The sequence below is a fragment of the Elephantulus edwardii genome, unplaced genomic scaffold, assembly GCF_000299155.1.
Source record: "Elephantulus edwardii isolate Elephantulus edwardi_28Jun2011 unplaced genomic scaffold, EleEdw1.0 scaffold00007, whole genome shotgun sequence".
NCBI lineage: Eukaryota > Metazoa > Chordata > Mammalia > Macroscelidea > Macroscelididae > Elephantulus > Elephantulus edwardii.
Genome location: NW_006399757.1, coordinates 808,946 through 832,130, shown reverse-complemented (window position 1 = coordinate 832,130; position 23,185 = coordinate 808,946). Strand labels below are relative to the sequence as shown.

The following is a 23,185-nucleotide window of genomic DNA, read 5'->3' as shown; positions in this document are numbered from 1 at the left end:
TATATATATTCTTTGCCCCTGAAGCTTCTGATCTAGTCCTTTGAGTTGCCATTGTCAAGTTAATCCTATATACTTCTCTAGAAAGTCACAATGCTTAAGTACACATCCTTTTTCAGTTAAGACAAACAAACCATTGTTTGTGGTTAAGGAGAACTGAGGAGATATTTCTAGTTTAAGGTTCTAACATGTTTTCAGGGTAATTGCTTTGGGAATTCATCCAGCTTCAATGGCTACAGAATGTGTGGATTCCATAAGAATTTAAAATGTTATTCTACTTTTCCTTCTTTTAATAAAATTTCCTCTAAATAATATTTTGCAAAAATGATCAGTAATTGTTACAGAGCACTATCCAGTTCTTCTGATTTCATAGCAAAGGAAGCTGTTGTTCATGGGGAGAATTTTCTACATCTTGCATTTCCTTCTCCTAACCCTGGCTTTCTTCCTCTGTTTTCTTTTTTAAATAAATGTACTTTCCATGGTCATCTGCAGATTTTTAATACCCCAGGCCCTACACAACAACTACAAAGTAGAACAGAAATAATAATCACACTTCTAGACACAATGGACTTGGAATTACTTTGAGAATAAAATTCCCTGCCCAGATATTTAAAATAAGAAAATTTCTCTTCCATAAAGAGTTCTGGTGTCTTAATGATAGGAGTTACTCTACGAATCAAAAAAAAAGTATCTAAAAAAAAATATCTAAACAAAGAGGTCGGAATCCACCAGCTTCTCCACACAGAAAGGTGGGCAATCTCCTGAGCAAGTTATGCCTCTGAAAACCCACTGGAGGGTCAGCTTTGAGTCAGTTCCAACTCAACAGTACATAACAATTGCAACGACAATTATTTCATGCTTAGTTTTGTTAAAATTTTAGAAACATTCTCTTTGGGATACAAAGATACTAATAAAAATGTTCTTTGGGATGCTAAGTATGGATAATTACTAAGAAATAGCAACCAGCTTTTAATTACTTTAATGCATCCTTTCTGAAAAGGTGATATATGATGAAAGGAAGGTTGATGATCAACTGAAGAGCTACAATAAAGATTCATATTTAGAATCACCTGTACAGGTATGATAAACGAAATTATTCCACTAAGTAAAAAATATATTTATTATGGAATTTTTGAGGGAGGGAAAAAAGTCATGAAAAAAAATCTTGTAAATTAGTGCCAGAAGCTAGAAGTCCTCTCATTTCAGGGCACGTAGCAAGAATCACCACTAGCACAAAGCTAATTTCTATGAGATGATGATGGGACATAACTCCACTCCATTTTTTTTTTCACGTCCACTTCCTAAATAGCATGCCTCCAGAAACTATGAACTTTGATAAATGTCAATAGTTGTAGAGGGACTTCAGGCCTTTTGTTCATATGGTCTCTGTGAGCCGTGCTCAATGCGAAGGCAATAACAACAACAACTTATAACACCAGTCATCCTCCTCAAGTTATTCTTTACTAGGTTTGATAATTCATTGTGGTGGCCACATAGAACTCACAGATCATACTCATGATTATGTTCTTTAATAAGGAATTAACTTGAGATCAAGATCAATTTGAAAGTAACAGAATACAACTGATAAGACAGAATACAGTTTTTCAGTGAAGATACTTTCTAACGATAGCGCTAAGGTTCTTAGCTGTGGCTACTGGGAGGCAGCCCCTCTTTCAGCCATACCTGCCTTCAGGCCTTATTTCAACCAATGTAGGCCTACTCTTGGCTATGCCCTGCTCAGGCAAATGTTAAAGCTCTTTAGCTGACTGACAAGTATCAAAAGTACCCCACCTTATCAGCAAGTCTCTTGCCTGAAGACATTCAGGCCTGTCTCACTGTGTGGTTAAACAAGTTTACCAAAGACAATTTATGTCAGTCTCCTAGTTTTTGTTGCTCATTCTACTATCTCCATTTCTATGCCATTGGCCTTGGCATTGGTTGCTGTCATTTCTTACCATCTCTTGGCATCTTTAGTGTTAAAGCACTCTGTCTTCTAAGTTTATGAGATTCTCAACTAATGGACATCATGTCCATAGGATTGACTCCTGTCCAAGTTTTTTTTATGTGAATTCTATAAAAAAATAATTGATGTTTCTTGAATGAATGGAAATACAAAGTCTTTGTAAGTTTTCATTAAAATTAATAAAAGAAATAGTTGACATTTCTTCATGTGTCTGTTAGTCATCTGAATGTCTTTCTCAGTGAAAAGTCTTTCCATGTCTTTTGCCAATTATTTAATTGGATTGTCAGTCTTTTTCTTCCAGAGATCCATGAGTATTCTGTAAACTTTTATTATGAGACCATTTTCTGAGGCAGTATTGCTAAACATGTGTTTCCATTCAGTAGGTTTTCTTTTCACCATGTTGAAAAAGATTTTACATGAACATAGAGATTTAATCTTTAGATGGTCCCATTCACAAATTTTATCCTCTTCATATTATGTATTTCTGGCTGTATTTGACAGTCTCTTTATACCAATGAGTAGGCCTTCTAAATCATTGGCAATAAGAGAGATATAAATCAAAACCACAATGAGATACCATCTTACCCCATAGCAGTGACAAAGTTTAGCAGAGCAGCAAGTAATTAATGTTGGAGAGGATGTGGGGAGGTAGGAGCTTTCATACACTCTGGAAGACAGTTTGGAGTTTCCTCAAAAAGTTGAACATAGATATTCCATATGACCCAGATATTCCACTACTAGAAATATACCCTAAGAAAATTAGAACTCAGACACAAATGGATATCTGCACACCAATGTTCATAACAGTGTTATTCACTATTGCAAGATAATGTAAACTACCCAAATGGATTGAGAAATTGTGGTACCTTCACACAACAGAAAAGTATGCAGCACTCAAGAGCAATGATTTAGAAAAATACTCCACAATTTGGGAGAGACTGGAGAGCATTATGCTGAGTGCACTAACTCAATCTCACAAGGACAAATACTGCATAAGAACATTATTGTAAAAATAGAAGGATAATTAGTAAAACATGTATGGGGAGACAAGGGATGAATGGGTGGGAGCAGTAAGGTGAGGATGGGTAGGGGTGAAACCACAGGGTTGCACAATTTGGTGGGTGGAGGGAGAGGGTGAAGAAAATGAGAAAGATCCAGCAAGAACCTGAGAAGATTGCATAATGATGAGCTAGGTCCAATCTGATAGGTTTTATAAAATATAATTCACGGAGGCAGGAAATACTTTCAGCAAACTCAATATAAAAAAGAAGATTTTCAGGTTAAAAAATTGACATAAAATGAATAAAACTATGGTCTTTTCAATCATTTGTTATGTGCCTGAGAGTTGTACAATTGTGGTGTTACCCTAAATGTTAGCTTTTTTTTAGCTATTACAGTGAGCCCTCTCTGGTCTCCAGGTACCTTAACTACAGACACATGGTCTTGCAACTCATCAACATCTGTGGGACTAGGATAATAAAAATTATGCTTCCAATACTTGGCAGCAAAACTTGACATGAGCAAGACTTGTGGCAGCAAGACTTGAGGGAGACTAGAACAGACCCTCTTGGCAAGATAGTAGTGATGGTATTGGAGAGACTATGGCATTGCTGTGGATAAACTGTAGAAAGGTGTGACCTCAGCTTTCTTGTATTTATGCTGGCCACAGCTAAAGGTCTTTGCTGTTCTTGCCTTTGATGATGGAAAGAAAAGCTGCTTGTTGAATTGAAACCAGACCTTGGACTAACTGAGAGTTGTACCTTGTAACTTGGGCTAAAATCTGGACTTATTTTGGGTGATATTCTTTGCCTCCCCATATCCAACTTCCTTCCCAAATAAATCCCATTTTGGCACCTTAACTTAGTCAGCAACAAATAAAGGTACCTCTTGCTGCTGGTGGGGTTCTACAAGCACTATGGGGATGGGCTACAGACTCTTTATCTGCTTTCTACTCTGGGTTGGTAAGGAGCTGTGCTATTCTCACTCTCTCTGGCCCTTTCAGAGGGATGCTTCTGGGCCTGTGCCCTTATGTCCCTTTTTCTCCTACAATGAAAAAGGATGACAGAAGAACTGATGTCTTTGAGTTGTGGTGTTGGATAGGAGTACTGAATATTCCATGGACTGCAAAAAGAGCTAGAATGTAAGTCTTGGGAAAAGTGCAGCAAGAGTGTTCCTAAGAGGAAGAATGGTAAATCTTCATCTTTCATACTTTGGACAACTTGCTAGGAAAGTCTCTTCCTTGGAATGGTATATCATGCTCAGAAAGGTGGAGGGTCAGTGAAAGATAGGAAGCCCTCCAATGAGATGGATTGAAATGGTGAATGCAGCAAAGAGCTCAAATGTACCAGAGAAGGTAAGGATGGCACAGGATAGGACAGGATTCAGGTATGTTATTCATAGGGCCACTCTGAGTCATACTTGACTTGATAGTAGTTAATAACAACAAAACCAGAACTGGTTACTTTGTGGTCCTCAGGGGAAGACTATAACTTGAAATTAGCAATTTTTTATAAAAGTATATAAACCAATGGCAAATAGGCCACATATAAGAGAAATCCCTGAATCACAGCTCTGAAAGTTGGCAATGAATTGTTACAATCAATTAAGTTTCGACTTAAAAAATTGACCTCCAGTATGAAGAGGCTAGAACCCTCATCCACTGCTCAACTCATTAAGTCAACTCTTTGCTGTCAAGTGGAACCAACTGACCAACTGAACTTCTAATGGGCTTCCAAGGCTGTTGTCCATTTTTCTTCCCAAAACAAGATCACTCATTTTTCTCTTTCAAATCACTAGAGGTGTAATCTTTAATAGCACAATTCTCTACTGACTACAGCTTCCTAGTACACTGGTGGTGGGATTGAAAATGATACAAGTACAATAATTGAAAATAATATGATACTTCCTTAAAATTAGGAAATATAAATATCATATAATCCAGAAATCCTATTACTAGGTATAATTACTACAGAAATAAGAACCATGAAACTTAAGACATATGCACATCTGTTACAATAGTATTAATAATATCAAGAAGATAGAAACAACCTAAACATCTATCAACAAGTGAATGAAGAAACAAATTTTAGTGTATATACACAAAAAAACCCTCAACATAATACTGCACAACACTGATGTGAAAAATCTCATAGCATGGATGAAGCTGAAGAACACTATACTGAGAGAAATTAGTGTATATCACAGAAAGTCAAATATTACATGAGATCACTATTACAAAAATCAAGAAAATGTATTCACACAAAAATAAGTAGTTTATTTTTTTATGAGGAACATTGATAGGAAGCAAATAGAGGTGAGTCACTCACTAGACAGAGAGTTGCTGTTCTTTCTAGGTGCCATCAAGTCAGCTTCCACTCGTAATGACCATGTCATATAACTCATATAACAGACTGAAACCATGCCAAATCCAGTCCTAGCATCACAAGTTTGGCAGTGCTTGAGTTTGTTATAATCATTGTGTCAATCCATTCTGTTCATGATTTTCTTCACCTTAACTTAGCCTCCTCCATGTTTCTAACCATGATATCGTTTCCCAGGGCCTATCTTACCCTGATAAAACGCTCAAAGTATGTCAAAAGAAGTTTCACCATCCATGCTTCACCATCCTTGCTTCTAAGGAGCCCTCTGGCTATACTTCTTCCAAGTTAGATTTGTTTGTTTTTTTGATAATCTGTCTTATATTCAACAGTCCTATCAACAGCATAATTCAAAGGCATCAATTCTTTGATCTTATTTATTCATTGTCCAACTTTACATACATATGAAGAAACTGAAAACCTCACGGCTTGGATCAGGTATACCTTAATCTTTAAAGTAGTATCCTTGCACTCCAAAGAGCTCTTTGGCAACAGATTTACCCAGTGCAGTATATCTTTTGATTTTTTGCAATCATGAGTGTTTATTGTGAATCCAACTAAAATAAAATTAGTCATGACTTAATCTTTTCTCTGTTATCATGATGTTGTTTATTAGTCCAGTTGTGAGGACTTTTATTTTCTTTATGCTCTAATGTGTTCCACATTATACTGTTTCTGAGGTTTATCAATAAGTACTTCACTTTCTGCAAAATGTTGCCTGTATACCACAGGCTGTTGATGAATCTTCCTCCAATCCTGATGTCACATTCTTCTTCATATAGTTCAGCTTCTCGTATTATTTTCTTAGCACACAGACCAAACAGGTATGGTAAAAGATACAACCTTAACACACATTTTTTAACTGTACTGTGTCCCCTTGTTCTATTTTAACAATTGCTTCTTGGTCCATGTACAAATTCCACATGAGCAAATTTAAATTAGATGTCCTGGAATTACCATTTTTTCAGTGCTATATATAATTTATTATGATCCACACAGTCAAATGTCTTTGCACATCAATAAAATACAAGTAAACATTTTTACTGTATCCTCTGATTTTATCCAAAATCCATCTGATGTCAGTAATTATGTTCTTCATTTTATGGAATCTTCTGAATTCAACTTGGAATTCTGGCAGTTCTCTATATATGTATTGCTTCAGCCATTTTTTAATAATCCCCAGCAAAATTTTACTTGTGCATGATATTAATGGTATGTTCAATAATTTCCACATTTTGTTTGGATCACTAGTTTTAAATAGGCACAAATCTGTCTGTATGGCACAGACAAGTGAGCATATCTAGGACTATAATTGTTGAAGCACCTCAATCGGTATTCCATCAGTTTCTAAAATTTATTTTGTTTTCTTTTTGTCAGTGTCTTTTTTGCAGCTTTCCTCCAGTACTATTGGTTCTTGATATGCTACCTCACGAAATGGTTCAGTGTTGATCAATTCTTTATGGCACAACTCTGTGTATTCCTTCCATATTATTTTTTAACATTTTTCTTTATATTGGTTTACATACAAAATTTGTATCATTCTTCCATCATCTTTTAATGCTTCTTGCATCAATCAATGTTTTTCCTATGAATCCTTCAATATTTTTTTATTTGAGTTCAAGTTTGAAAATTTTACTAGGTTTTCATTCAAAGACATTTATTTTCTAACATTAAGAATTCTTCAGTCTTATTGTGGTACATTCACACAACTGAATACTACGCAGCACTCAGGAGCAATGACTTTCAAAATACTATATAACTTGGGAGAGACTGGAGAGTACTATGTTGAGTGAACTAACTCAGTCTCATGAAGACAAATACTGCATCAGACCATTACTGTAAAATTAGAAGGAAAACTAGTAAAACATGTATGGGGATAAAAGGTGGGAAGGGGTGAGGGCAGAGTAGTGAGGATGGGTAGGAGTGAAATTGCAGGGTTGCACAATATGGTGGGTGGATGGAGGTGAATAAAGAAACGAGAAAGATCCATTGGGAACCTGAAAAGACAGGATAATGATGGATATCATCCAATGGTGATTAATTTTATAAAACATAATGAATGAGAATGGTTGTATGAAACACAAAGTGAACAAAGGGGCATGTAAAACACAATGTATGCAAACTTTGTAAGCAAACCAATATAAAATAAAAAAATTTTTAAAATTAAAAGTATACAGAGAGAGGATAAAAAAACTCCCACCAAGACTCTTTCAATCTTGCAAATCAAGGCTTGATTTTTTATCTTTCTTTCAGCTTAAGAATCATCAAGCATAGTCTTTCATTTTGCTATTTTAACTCTAGGTCTTTGTACATTTCATTATAATCCTTAACTTTGTCTTCTACTGCTGCATTTCTACTCTCACTTCATTGTCTTCTTCTCAGATTAGCCATCTATATTAAAGGCCAAGTTTCATAGTCTCTTCTGATATTAACTTTTGTCTTTTCTTTCTTTTCTATTTTTTTAGTTGCCTTTTACTTTTGTCGTGTATGATGTCCTTGTTGGCTTTCTACAACTCTCTTGTTGAGATATCTCCACATGACTGTGGAATATACTCAAGTTGTACTTTGGCTCTTGTGAAGCAATTTTCATTTTATGCAGCTTCATTTTGAACTTGCATATGAGCAATAGATGGTCTGTTCCACGTTCAGTCCCTGGTCTTTTTCTGATTACTGATACGGAGTTTCTCCACTGTCTCTTTTTCACAGATTTGTTTCCTGTGTACTCCATCTGGTGAGGTCCATATATATAGTCAGACTTCATGCTTTAAAAAAATATTTTCTTCAGTTAATAAGCCATCAGTCTTACAAAATTCTATCATTGGTTCTCCAGTATCAATTATATCACCAAGGCTATATTTTCTGACTACAAGTTCTTCTTTGTTTCCAATTTTTGCATTCCAATCACCAGCTATTATTAATGCGTCTTGATTGCATGTTCAATCAATTTCAGACTGCAGAAGTTGGTAGAAAGCCCCAATTTCTTCATCTTTGTGTTTAGTGATTGGTGCATAAATTTGAATAATAGTCATATTAACAAGTCTTCCTTATACATATGGATATTATCTTGTCACTGATAGCATTGTGTTTCAGGACAGATTTTGAAATGTTCTTTTTGACAGTGAATGTGGCACCGTTACATATCAATTTGTCATTTTCATAGCAGATCATGTGATTGTCTGATTCAAAATGACTAATACCAGTCCATTTCAGTTCACTAATGCCTAAGATAGGAATCCTGGCAGTCTCATGGTAAGGAACTGAATTGTCAACCCACAGGGATATGGTTCTAATCCATCAGCTTCTCTGAGGGAGAAAGATAGGCAATCTCTTCTCACACAATTTATCATCAGAAAACTAACTAGAGGTCAGCTACAAGTAAGTTCTGAGTCAGTGGTATACAATAACAATAATGTCTAGGATATTTATCTTTATGGGTTCCATTTCATAATGAAAGATACATATTAACTTGGGTGAAAAGGAAGGCAATATACAATAAGAAGAGAGGTTTGGCAAAAATGGAAGACACTGGGAGGAGTTAGATATTAAATTATAAAAACTTCTTAGACTTCAAGAAATACTTAGAAGTAATGAGTTCTAGGCCTAGGCACTCAGGGCCATAGTCTAAGAGGAAAAACGTAGTTTAAAACTAGCTAATGTTTTATATCATATTTTGGCAAGTAGTGACTGAAGTCCTTAAAGCTGAGTGCCCATCTAAGATGCCATTCTTGGCATCTCCCCAAACAAGCAGTCCAAAGGACTGATGGACCATGTGAAACTTGTTCTGGTTGTTAAGTGCTATTGAATTGAGTATGATTCATAGTGACCCTATAAAAACTGGATCTGAACCATGCCCTATCCTGTACCATCCTTTCAATTTCTGATACACTTTATCCTATTGCTGCAGTCACTGTGGTCAATACATCTCATTGAAGTTCTTCCTCTCTTTAGCTTTCCCTCCAATTTTCTGAGCATGCTGGCCCTTTCTAAGGAATAGACTCTCCTAGCAACATATCCAAAGTATGAGAGACGAAGATTTACCATCTTTGCCCCAAAGGAGCATTCTGGTTGCATTTTTCTAAGTTACATCTGTTTGTTCTTTTGGAATTCTGTGGAATATTCAGTACTCTTCTCCAGCACAACAACTAAAGTCATAATTTTTTTTTCTGTCATCTTTATTCATACTGAGACCAGAAATACTACCTGACTACCGCTACGAACTGCTCTGAAATGGATTAGATGAGAAGGTCCTAGATGTTGTTGTTAGGTGAAGCTTCTGGGTCCTAGACAGTGTAGGGGGCTAAAATAGAAAGCAAAATCCAAAATAATAAATAGATAAGGCTGAGAAGTCAGCTAGAGAATGTGGTTCTTACTTATCCTTCAGACCTGGAACTGAACTCACCTGTATGGCCCATTTTTTTAGCTACATGATGTTGTTGTTACAAACCATGACGTTATCTAGAATTATATTACATTTTTGTTGTTGTTGTTGTTGTTGTAACCAACCTATATCTGACCCTCCAGCAGGTTTTCAGAGGCAGTTAATCATACGGGAAGAGATTGCCCATCCTTCTTTTACAGAGCAGCTGGTGGCCTCAAACCATGTGCCTTCGGGATTGCAGAGCAGCTTCTTGCCTCTAGGCCACCAGAGCTCTATTACATTGAACTGAAATTATATACAAATATATTATACATAGCCTTTGAGCTGTGATGTTGGAGAAGAGAACTGAATATCCCATGGACTGCCAAAACAATGTACAGGTATGTCTTGGAGAAGGTATAGACAGAGTACTCCTTGGAGGCAAGGATGATGGCAAAGTTTTGTCTCTCATACTCTGAACACATTGATAGGAGCGGGTATTCCTTAGAAAGGGATATTAAACTTGGAAATATGAAGGGTCAGTAAAAAAAGAGGAAGACCTCCAACTAGATGGATTGAAATGGTGATTGCAGCAATGGGCTTAAGTATATCAGAGTTGGTAAGGATGGCACAAGATAGAATAGGATTTGGGTCTATTGTTCATAAGATCCCTATGAATTGTACTTGACTCAATGGTGCCTAACAATAGCCATCAAGAAAGAATAATTAACCCATAGCTGACTCTCCAGTGGGTTTCCAAATGCAGTAAATTACATGGGAGGAGACTGTCCATCTTTCTCCCGTATATCAGTGGATGGATTTGAACCACATGTTTTTGAGCTGGCAGCGCAACTCCTTACCACTAAGCCACCAGGGCTCCCTAGAAGGTGAAGAAAGCTCTGGTGGTCTTGTGTTAAGAAGCTATGTTGTAATCCAAAAGGCACAAGTTTTGGATCTAGCAGATACTCCAGAGGAAGGATGGGAAATCTCCTCCCCTGAGATTTCCTGTCTCTGAAAACCCAGTGGATGGTTAACTTTGAATAATTTCCAACTAGAGGACGAACAATAAGGTGAACAACAATATTAAAAAGTAAAAATTCTTTAGAACAAGTAACCACTTGAAATCAAAAGGCAGTATTTGTCTCAGGACAAAATTTGCATTGATTTACTGGTCACACTTACTAATAATATGGCCCAAATTCGTTTTGTTTAAAGAATCAAACTGTAATATACCTGAGATAAATGACTTGTCTCCAGGTTTCACCTCCCTGTACTGCCTTCCCAATACTGACAACATAGAGATAATGCAGGCTAAAGGTATGTCCAAAAGGACTCTCCTTCATATTTCTCATCTAGAGTTACCAGGTTAAGCAAGTAAAAGTGCATATTGTTCAGTTGAATTTTAATTTTAGATATACAGTAAATATAGCTGCACTGCAATCCGAAGGTATGTGGTTCACATCCACTAGCAGCTCTGCAGAAGGATGGCCAGTCTCTCCTATGTGACTAACTGCCTCTGAACACCCATAGGAAGATCCGCTAAGGGTCCATTCTAACATGACGGTACACCACCACAACAGCCAATTTATTTTTGTATAAGTGATAGAGAACAGTAAAGATAATACTAAAAAAATAACTCCGTCTGAAACTGTTCTGGAAAATTATGTGTGCCGGTGGCAAAATAACACAAGAAAACTACATCTTTAAAAAAAAAAAGAAGATAGCAGAAGAGTAGACTACCCAAGGGCCACTCTAGATCCCTCAGAAGCTGTGCACTGCCATAAATCAATTGAAAGCCGTGTAAACTCAGCTCCCCACTGGAAAGGATTTATAAATGCCATGTAAGATAAAGACAGGGTCAGTTCTATTCTGAGCCATTCACAGTCTGTTATGAATGTCTAATAAATGTCAGTTTCTTTTGCTTGCTCTCACTTGGTGTCTTTGCGGCCATTCTTACTTGAGAAGGCATCTCCACCTCTTTGGAAATCATCCACCTTGACATAAGTATGCACCAAATAACGTACAGGTTACTAAAAATTATCCATTGTCCATGTGAGCTTGAACTTAATAGTCTGATTTTATTTGACAACTCAATTCCTGGCCCCTATTCAGAAACAGCTTCACAAAGTCACAGATGCAGGACCATCATTCATAGTTTAGGAACTTAACTGCGCATCTTTAGCGATTCCTTTTGTGCCTTTTATGCTCCCTTATATATATAACAAGGAGATAAATTCTCTCTCTCTCTCTCTCTCTCTCTCTCTCTCTCTCTCTCTCTCTCTCTCTCTCTCTATCTCTCTCTCTTAAAAAAAGAAATCTAGGGAATTCCAAATTCTAACCTTTTGTAGTTCTTGGATGCACAAAGTCCAAAGCTTCGATTGGTGTCAGTAGTTTTTGCTGACTTTCAACTAACTTTTCTGTGACAGAAGACTTGGGTTACACAAGATGAAAGGCTCCTGTATAGCTTGTCAGCCTCCCAGCCCTTCTGACTAGTACTTGAGCTTCTAGAACAAGAACAGTTGGGTACATTCTGTACAAGCCTCAGCAATTATTTGTCTAGACAATAACACGAAAACCTCTTCAGAGACAGAAAACTCTCAATCATCACTCTGTGCTGACTTTGACCATCAAATAAGAAAGGAATAGGGTAGACCTTGAATGGAGAAGCTTCTGCTTCTTCTATACCTGCCTTAGAACAGGAGATGAGTCTGTTTTTCACCATCTATGTGTCTCTGGAGTCTCTTGTCTCTCCTGGTAAAAGAGTTTGCACATCAACTTCCAAAAATTGAGCCTTTGAAAATCCCAACTGGTACAGTTTTACTTTGATACAAATGGAGTTGGCATGAATCAGAGTCAGCTCCATGTCAACTGGTCTGATTGGTATTAAAAGTCAGATTCAAGATAAGTGTTCTTCCCCACCCTTCCAATTCAAGTGCCTCCCCTGGAGACCCAGGCAGTGCAGTGGTGGAATTCTCTGGATTCATGCTGCCACCCCTATGGCATTGAATCCCCCAGCTACTCACAGGCCATTTACAGCCTCTGAAAACCCAGTGGAGGGTCAGCTATGTGTTGGTTCTGACTCAAGAGCATTGAATAAGTGAGTGATACTTAAACTACTTCACTAGAGAAATTCTTATTGTACTTTTGGTCTGATATTCTGATCTATATATGTGCCAAAATGTACTCAGTGATGAAAAGGAAATGCTTGTACCCTTGGCTTAATATACAGCATTGTTCAACTTTAGTAATCAGCCCTGCCTCTCTCAAATTCTCATGTTACCTTTCTTCCCTCTAGAAAAAGATCTTTTTTGCCCTACAAGAAAATCCAATCTTGATTCCCTGGAGTGTCACTTCCTTCTGAATTATGCTATGAAGGAAAAAAAAAATCAAATGTCCTTTTATACCCTGGAACCAGTTGCAAACCCTATAATTCTTCTTCTTTTTTTTAATCCCTTATGTAATTTATACATTGGCTTTCAGTGAAATACACCCTCTACAAATTTGCTTTATATTTGGAAAACAGCATGTTCAGCTCTGACATTGTTCCTTATAAATAAGGAAACTGAATTCCCCAAACCCCAGAGAACAAATCACTTTATCTTCTGGATAAATGTGTCAGTCATTTAGTTGTCAGAAGGATGATTTTCTGTTTGGAAAGTCAGGCTGAGAAGTTGTTGTTCTAAATCACTGTGAAGAATCTGCATAGTAAATGGAGTATTTTTCTTTAGTTTTCCTTTGGAAGAAGTCCAGTTTTCTTACACAGTCTGTTGGGAAACAACAAAAATGTTTACAATGCCTGCAATCTCTAAGTAGCCAACTCTGTCCTCAATCTCTTTAGCATGCAACGCAACCAGAGGAACTCAGAGCAACACAGAACTGAATAAAAAGAACATGCTTACAGTGGGCTGCAGTGTTTTTAAAGCACACAGTAGTGTGCCAGTCTTACAGAAAGGTGGGGACTCTGAAAAAAAGACCTAGTAGTAGAGGCTTCTACTGTGCACTTAACACTATTGGGAGAAAGGAAAGAATTTAGATATTATATATACTATATTAGAAATTATATATCATGTATATATTTCACTCAATCCTCAGAGAGTCTTGAAAAGGAAATATTATCACCCTCATTTTTCAGATGTCATTATTGGCATCTTAGAAACTGAGCAAAGTAAGTGGCCTAATCAGGATTTCCACCCACCCTCCACCCCACCCCCCACCCCGGACTGCTAAATTTCTGCTCTGAATGTCTCTCTGGTTACTCTCAGAGAGCTGTTTGTATGCAAAGGACCCTGGGGGTCATCCCTATATTGCCGAGAACTGGAGTACAGAAATTCCGTTTAAGAGCCTAAGCTTGTACCTTAAGGGTAATGAAGAGAAGGTCTTTGAGTTATTTTTGCCAAGACCAGTGGCATCCACAGTCAACCAACAGAGAATTTTAGAAAGAAACTCAACATGTAATCTCCAGACACTGATTTCACACATTGTCTTTCATGATTGGTTAGCCTATCCTGAGAATACTGGGTGTACTGTTCAACAGATAACTAAAAATAGTGATGTTCCTTATTTGTTAGACATTTACCGTACACCAGGCACCATGCTAAATGTATTGTTTGGCATCTTCACACCTTTGTGACTTTTTGCTTTGAATAGTAAGCTAGATTTCAAGAAGTGAATTGTTTTGTCTTCTAAGAGTTTTACTACAAAGAACAGCCAGATCTTGGTGAGAGAAAATCAGGTAAATGTAGATCAAGGGAGAGATGTTTTAGAAATGAGATAAAAAGAACAAGATAAGAAAGATTGGGGGAGAATTTCTTAAAAGTGACACAAGAAAAAGAATAAAGGGGCTCTTTGGCTCCATTCTCCAGGCTTTGACTATATTTTTGATGTAGTCAAGTAGTAGACTGCATGTTATCACCAAGGTAAGAGAGAAAACTATGGACATGTGAGTAAGTTACCAAAGTCACACTCTTAGGTAAGTCATAGGGCTCAGGATTCAGGTTAGTCTGATCCCAAAGTCCATGCTTCTTTGTTCCTGATATGAATGGTTAACTTTTAAAAAAATGCACTATGGCTTAAAAACAAAGGTTAAAAAAAAAAAAGATAGACAATTTCCTCCTGTGCAATTTACAACCTCTAAGAAACCTCTGGAAGGTCATCTAGTCATCTAATAATCATTTCTGACTCAATGGCACGCAACAACAACAAATGTAACTTGTCTACAATTCAGAGGCAAACCCAGCTAACATAGGTATCTTAAATGTCAGATATCCCATAACTGAAAGTATAACTCAAGGAAGAAAGGGGTGTAGAACTGGCCAACATTGAGATTACAAATAGAACAAGAGCATAATTTGAGCCTGGACATTTAAGAATTAAACAAAATTACCTCTCAGGTCTTTCTTGCCTTATGTTCATTTAAGTTTCATTTATCCAGAAGAAAGATGTTATCAGATCACAGCTGAAACTACTAACTCAAAGAATTTAGATTTTAAACTCAAACAAATCTCACTCTGAGTTAAAGTACAGGCATGAACCTTTTATGAGCACGGGGCATTCAGTAATACCACTCACTCATGGCTGAACAGTCAAAATTGACTCAGACGACTCTTGATTGAATTTCTAAGACCAAGACTGTCTATCACACAGGAGACTGCCCATCATTCTCCCTCAGAACTGCTGTAGATACAACCACCTGACAGGTGATGCTTTTAGATTAACAGCATAACTCCCTGCTGGCTAAATCCTTTAACTCCTCAAAACAAACATTTCACACCTACCAGTTTATCCTCAAGCTCATAAATGTCCTCTTCTGCTTTAATTTTCACCTGAAAACGTTGCTTCTGGTTTCACTGAGCAATCAGAAGAGAATTTCAAACTGCTACCAATACATTTACCACTGTCCCTGAGTCTATACAGAGAAACTCTACCTTCCCTTCTGCTGTTGGTTGTTGTGTTTTTTTTATGTGCTGTTGAGTGGTCTGAGACTCATAGTGACCCTATGAATAATAGTCCTGAACTCGGTCGGCCCTGTTGTGGACTAATCTCACTGTCTTCATCATGTCCACCCCCTTTACCCCAGTTATTGTGTCAATTCATCTTATCTAGGGTCTTCCTCTCCTGCTCTGACCCTCTACCCTTCCAAGAATTATGTCCTTCTAGAACTGATCCCTCCTGGCAACATGTCCAAATTATGTCAAACAGAGCTTAAAAATCCTTGCCTCCAAGAAGCAAGCTGATTTCACTCTCTCCAGAACAGACCTGTTTGTTCTAATGACAGTCCATGGTATGTTCAATACTCTTATCCAGCACTACAGTTCAAAGGCATTAATACTTCTTCTGTCATCCTTAGTTATTGTCCAGCTCTCTGATATATAGCAAGTAACTGAGAAGACCATGACCTGAATCAGGCACAGCTTAGTCTCTAGACTGCCATTATTGTTCTTCAGCACTAAGGAAATGTCCCTAACAGCAGACCTTCCAAAAGCAATTTGTCTTGATTTCATGACTGCTCGTACCAAGAGTTGAACTGTGAATCTAGGCAAGATTATATTGTTAACAATCTCAGTCTCTTCTCCATCTATCATGATGCTGCCAATTAGCCCAGTGGTGAGAATCTTTGCTTTCTTGATTCTGAGCTTCAACCCAAATTGAAGACTTCTACTGTTGGTTGCCACCAAATCAATTCCAACTGATGCAATTTCCCTGTGCTATACAATAGGACTGACTGATAGCCTCAGGCATTAGAGAGTAGAAGTGCTTCGCAGGGTTTTCTCAGCTGTAACCGTAACAGTTGCATAACACCAGGCCCTTACTTACATTGTATTGATTGGTCAGTTCAAATTATCAAACTTTAGGTTAGCAGTTGAATATGTACTATATCAAACTAAGGACCTCCTGCTATAATAGTCAAAATGGCTGAAATACTAATACCCATAATTTCATTTGTACACTTGATCATTTGGAATTTTCTATAAAAATCTTTATATTAACATGATGGAATATTATGCCACTCTCAGAAGGCACAATTTTTAAAATTACTACATAACTTAGGAAAGACTAGAGAGTATTATTACGAGTGAATTAACTCAATCTGATAAGGTAAAATACTGCATAAAACCATCATTGTGAAAATATAGACAATTAGTAAAATGTGTATGAGGATCCAAGGGATGGTGGTAGGTTCAGAGGGGCAAGGATGGGCACAGGGAAAGTCATAGGGTCACACAATTTGGTGGGTGGAGGAGTACGGGTAAAGAAAATGGGAAAGAACTGGCTGGGATCTGGAAAGACAAGATAATGGTGGACATAGTTAAACTGTTATTAATTTTATAAAACATAATGAATGGTAATGATTAAATGAAACATAATGTGAATGACAGTGTGAAATACAATGTATATTAACTTTGAAAGCAAACCAATTTAAAAATAAAAAAATAACAACAAAAAATTTTAGGACATTCCAAATTAACATCACATATTATTTTAAGTGGGAAAAAGATTAATCTTCTATTAAAACACTGACTCTTTCTGTGCTGATGGGGGTGGTCCCTGGGTTTGTCTGGCTGGCCAGAGGCCTTTTGCTGGGAACCAATGGGAATCTGTGGCCCTTGGGCCTGGTTGTTATTGTTTTATTATTTATTTTTTATTTATTACGTTATTTATTGTTATTGCTTTGCCTAAGTGGCAAAGCACTACTCTGTCATTTCTCTTTATTGAGGTAACCATGGATTTCTGTGATGCTGAACGTTGTGCCATTGGTCTGTCAAGTGCCATATTGGCTACACATGGCTGACAATATCTGGTTAGCTAACAGACACGCTTGGAAGCAGGAGTGGCATCCACTTCCTAAACATGCCTGTGGAAACTCTATGCACTTACAGAAAGGACAATAGTTATAAAACAAGGTTAAAGTCTTTTGTTTATGGGGTCAGTACTAGATGGCATTTAACAACAACAGTACATATTGCCAAGCTCTTTTCTTCCATTTGGACTTCTGTTGGCTCGACTCTGTAGGATGGCACTCTTGTTTTGGTTGAGGGTCTGTGTAGATTGTTTCATTGTTTAAGCCTCTTGTTTATAGTCAATAAGACCTCCAGGAGAACACTTGCATTTAAGGCCAAGGCCTTGTCTCCATTTTGGAAACATTTAAGGCCAAGGCCTTGTCTCCATTTTGGAAACATTTAAGGCCAAGGCTTTGTCTCCATTTTGCGTGAAGTGACTGGACTCTGTAAGATGGACTCTCTTACCTTGGTTGAGAGTCACTGTGGAATATTTATTGTGTTTCGTTTTGTTTTGTTTTTTTCTTTGGGGAGTTTCTTCCTTTTTTGATTATTATTAAAGCCTCTTGTTTAGAGACAACAAAACCTTCTGGAGGACCATTGTTTTTAATAAGTTGTATCCAAGGGATTGTCTTTTAATCCTTTGCTACTATATTTTGGAGGACCATTCTTTTAAGTCTTACAGCACTCTTCTGCCAATTTGCTGTGCTGAGATAATCTGGGTTTGCTGTAATGATCAACTTTACCACTGGGGTCTTAAAAGCCATAATGGCTGCCCATGGTAGACAGTGTTTGGTGGAGCTCCCAGTTTTAAGACAGGTTGGGAAGCAGGAGTGGCATCCACTTCCTAAACCACATGCCTCTGGAAACTCTATGAACTTGGAGAAACAATAGTTCTAGAAAGGCCTCAGGCCTTTTGTTCTTGGAGTCACTAAGAGTCGTTTATGACTCTTTGGTGATCAACAACAAGAAAATTATACCTAAATCAAGAAGCTGTTATACAAATAAAACAGGGGAATATACAATGGATTAAAATCAAGGAAAATGTGCATTAACACTGCATCCTTTCCTCAAGTGTATTCCGTCTATACTGTTATTGTTATGTGCCATCGAGTCGTTTGCGACTCATAGGGACCCTGTGTACAAGAGCTCTAAACGCTGTTCTATCCTGTGCCAATCTAGCCATCTCAAATGCACTTATTGCCACCACTCCAGTCACAGAATCAATCCACTTCATTGAGGGTCTTCCTCTCCTGCGCTGTCCCTCCAGACTCTGCCAAACATGATGTCCCTCTCCAAGGACCAGTCCCTCCTTGCAAGATGCCCAAAGTATGCCAGAATCCTTGACTCCAACGAGCATTCTGGCTTCACCTTCTCCAGGACAAACCTGTTTGTTCTCCTAGCAGTCCATGGTATATTCAATATTCTTCTCCAGCACCACAGCTCAAAGGCATCAATCCTCTTTCTATCATCCCTATTCACTGTCCAACTCTCTGGTGCATAGCATGTAATTGTGAAGACTATGTTCAGTATATATACTGAACAAATTATTCAAGAAGTTAGACTATATGAAGAAACATGTGGATCAGAATAGGAGGAGATTGGGAAAACAGCAGAATGCTCTCAAATGGGCATTTATGGGTGGTGAGAGCCAAAGAGAATGCTTGACTATGGAGGAATGTGGAATGAAGGAGCTCATGAAGTTTGAACCTTGCCTTGGTTCTTAAATACGGTTTGGCTGGAGGGCTGCAAGCTCTCAGGCTTGGTTTTAATTGTTTTTGGTAAAACATTCTTCTATGTGGTATAGCACTGGTCTGTCCATTTGCTGTACAGAGGTAAACTCATGGTTGCTGTGATGCTGAACACTGTGACACTGATGTGTCAAATGTGATAATGGTTACCCATGGTGGACAGTGTTTGGTTGAGCTCCCCAGTTAAAATAAGCTTGGAAGCAGGAGTGGCATTCACTTCCAAAGTAGCTTGCCTATGGAAACCCTATTAATCTGGAGAAACAAAGAAAGTTATACAAGTGTTTAGTCTTTTGTTCATAGGGTTATCTACAACTCGACAACATTTAACCACACCATTTAAAAACACTATTGATCTTGGAAAGAAACATACTGTGATCAAAGAGGTTGCCAAACTCATGGTATCTTCATCTAATTACTTTCTGGGTTACCAACCTGTAATTTTCCCAGCTCACCTCTTAAAATCTCTAATGGAACTTTGGTTCTAACTAACCCGCATACTGCAGGACTTAAGCTCCTGACATTTTATCAAGGTTGTTGTGGTTGTTATTTTTGTTGTATGCCATCAAGTGGGGTTAACCAGTAGCTGATTAAGATAGAAGATGGAATTCAGCTATGACATCAATAAATTCTGTCAATATGTTTTCTGTGGCCCTATATTACTTAGCTAGTTTACACAGGCAACTGCACTGCCTAAAACTTACATAGTTTTGCCCATTTATTTGACAGACTAGAAAATGGAAGCAAATTTTGTTTTGCTGGTAGAGAATGATAAATAGTACCATGGCTAATGTAAGCGGCTGAAATTTTCCTTTTCTATCTAAATTAATGATGAACTAAATGGCCAATAGGGGGTAAATTACCACTAAGCCACCAGGGAACCAGGGCTCCATTTTCAGAGGATATCTTTCAGCAAATTAATAGACAAGCTTATAAAATAAACATAATATCTGTGAAGACCCTGCTTCTCAACAATCAATCCATGGAGAAAGTGGAAGGAAGTGCTAATGTGAACTTCTCTATGCCTTCTGTTTCCTTACAACCAAATATTCTGTGCTCCTTATAAATATGAAGGCCTAGTGGTAAGAAACTGTGCTGCAATCCCAAAGGCACAATGTTCAAATCCACCAACTGCTTTATGGGGAAGGATGGGCACTCTCCTCCCTGGCAATTTACTGTATCTGAAAACCTATTGGATGGTCAGCTATGAGTAAGTTCTGACTAGATGGCACACAACAACAACAACAACAACATAAAGTGAACCTTACACTTGTGAAGATCCTGCTTCTCAACAATCAAACCACGGAGAAAGTGGTAAGGGAAGAGTGCTGTACCTGTGAAGGTTTGCAACCAGTGTCTGGAGACAAAAAAACATATAGAAATTGTTGAAAGGGAAACTAATTTGCTCTGTCAACTCTCACCCAGACCACAACAAAATATTAAAAGAAAACTAGACTTGACTGCAACTGGTTGAGAGTAGATAACACATCTTAGTCATATTGACCCTCTAGATCCAACTCTTGACAGCTTATTAGAAATGATCAATAAATCCTATTCATTGACAGGCAATATACGGCAATATTACCAGAATGTCTATTGGACCCAAATAACCCAAATCTAAACTGTACTGAGCTTGGGCAAGCTACTTAACTTCTCTGTGCTTCAGTTCGCTCCTTTGTAGAATGAGAATAACAACATTTAACTCTTGGGATTGTGACAATTCAATGGATTAAATAGAGACACAGAAAATGTTTTTCATATTGTGCCTTATACTTAAGTGTGCTTAATGACATATTTCGACCTCTGCTAACCCAAAGGTGATACTTCCCTGGTGGTTCAAATCCACCAATAGCTCCGAGGTAAATAGATGGACACTTTCCACCTATGTGATTTACAGCCTTGGAAACCTAAAGCAAAGAACAGATGATTCCGGAACCCTAGTGGCCGGGTTGAGTGTTGGCTAATCGCTCACCATGTCAGTTGATGGTTCTGAGACATCGAACTGCCCCATAGGAGAAAAACCTGGTTGCCTGTTCCCATAAACATTTGAAACTCTTTCCAAAACAGTCTTGGAAATACATCAGATATTTGACTTAAAGGATGTAACAGTGGAGTGGTCCAGGGAAACTCACGTTCACTGCAAATGTAAAAAGCTTCAGCTTTGTCAACTCAGTTCCACAGGCAGCCAAGAGGGCTGTCGTTAGATGCCACTGAGTCAGAACCAACTCACAGCTGGCCCCCGGAAAGTTTTCAGAGGCCACAAATCTCACAGGAGAGATAGACATAGAGAGATAGAGATTGTCCGACTTTCTCCCACAGAGCCTCTGGTGGATTCAAACCTCATACCTTCGCGTTGACAGCACAACTCCTTAACCAATAGGCCACCAAAGCTCCCTTGATTATTACTTACATAAGACATGACAAATCTTTGCTCTCATTTCTAACTTTCATCTTCAGTTTTCAGACAAACTTGACTGACAGCATGGTTAGATATATATATTGACAGGTATTGGAGTATACACTCATTTTAAAGACTCAAGCTTCAAACCAAATTTTAGCTACCTGGAGATCTTGAGGGTAAGCTGCATTTGAGTTTATAACCCTTCTGACTAACAGGTTATCCACATGGCTCCCCTGAACGCAGCTCACCTTGTGGAACTGTGGGGGGTATATTCGAGCAGCCCCATGGTTCAACAGTAGCTGGTAGCAGATCTCGGGCTGGGCAGCAGGGCGCACGGAGGTGACCTTGAGCACATACTGGATGGCAGCACACCCATTGATATCCATGAGGTTTGCTTCTGCCCCGGCTTCCAGCATCATGTGCATGAGCACGTGGTCACAGTTCCAGGCTGCCTTGTGGAGGGGAGACTTAAAGTCGTCATCCCGGGCATTGACCTCGGCCTTGTAGTCCAGCAACATGCGGCAGATCAGGTGGTGCTCCCGGCTGTACTCCTGCTCCTTAAAGCGGAGGGCCCAGTAGGTGGCGATGGCCAGGGGGGTCTCCATATGGGCATTGACACTGTCCACGATGGCCCCATGCTCCACGTAGAACGCCACCAGCTCGGGGAGGCCGAAGTGGGCAGCTGTGTGCAGGGGCGTCTCCTCATCTTGGTTGTTAGTCTTCATGTTCACATTCGCCCCTAAAAAGGGAAATTGGAAAGACAATTACTTAAACATATTATAGTTGTTAATTTCAAGGTTCATTAAACATGGGTTTTTTTCCTCCTCACTCTTTTTTAACCTCTGACTTCCACACATTACCCGTTTTCCTAACCCAAGTTCTAGTCTGTGCCCTATGGAATCCATTCCTTTGAAACAATACTGCCATCTCCTGGACAACCAGCAAGTGGACCCAGGAGAAAAACAACAAAGGATTTCTGAGGAAACCCCGGAGGATTGTTGAGTTTCTAAGAAGTGATCCATTTTTTTCCCTTGGTCTTCATTTGTGCATAGCACTAAACCTTTAACATTAAGCTTTTATGCAAATTGTTGACATTTATTACTTTGGATCCAGAGTGATTTTATGGACAAAATATCCCATTAAATTAAGATGTCCAGAGAATCAGCTGTTGGCTTTGTTTAAAAAGAAATCTTATCATTATTATCCAGTTGTCCAAATCTATTTTTTCATCTGTAATACATGGCTTAGTTTGGATTTTTGGTTGGTCTCTTTAATAGAAATAAGGACTCACAACAATATCTTAAGAAAATCGAGTTAACACAACCTTGAATTGATTAAAAAAAGGGGAAGAAGTGATTTCTATAATTAAATCAATTTCATCTAGAAAATACTAAAAGTTATTTAAAATCAAGGCTAAATCTCAACTTTAAAAGCTTTAAGAGTAACTTGAGTTTAAGAGTCATCATACAAAAATCATACAAAAATCAGTTGGCTTTCTCTACCGTGACAAAAAGAATACAGAGCCAGAACTAAGAGAAACAATACCTTTCACAATAGCTAATCACAA

At 38.1% G+C, this 23,185-nt stretch overlaps 1 protein-coding gene across 1 annotated transcript in view; it reads right to left on the bottom strand.

Moving 5' to 3' along the window:
* ASB4 (ankyrin repeat and SOCS box containing 4) overlaps positions 1–23,185 on the bottom strand; it is a 108,275-nt gene that overhangs the window by 5,450 nt on the left and 79,640 nt on the right. The window contains exon 3 of the mRNA XM_006880221.1: positions 21,867–22,357. Coding sequence (XP_006880283.1) covers positions 21,867–22,357 — 491 coding nt within the window. The remainder of the gene's footprint in view (positions 1–21,866; positions 22,358–23,185) is intronic.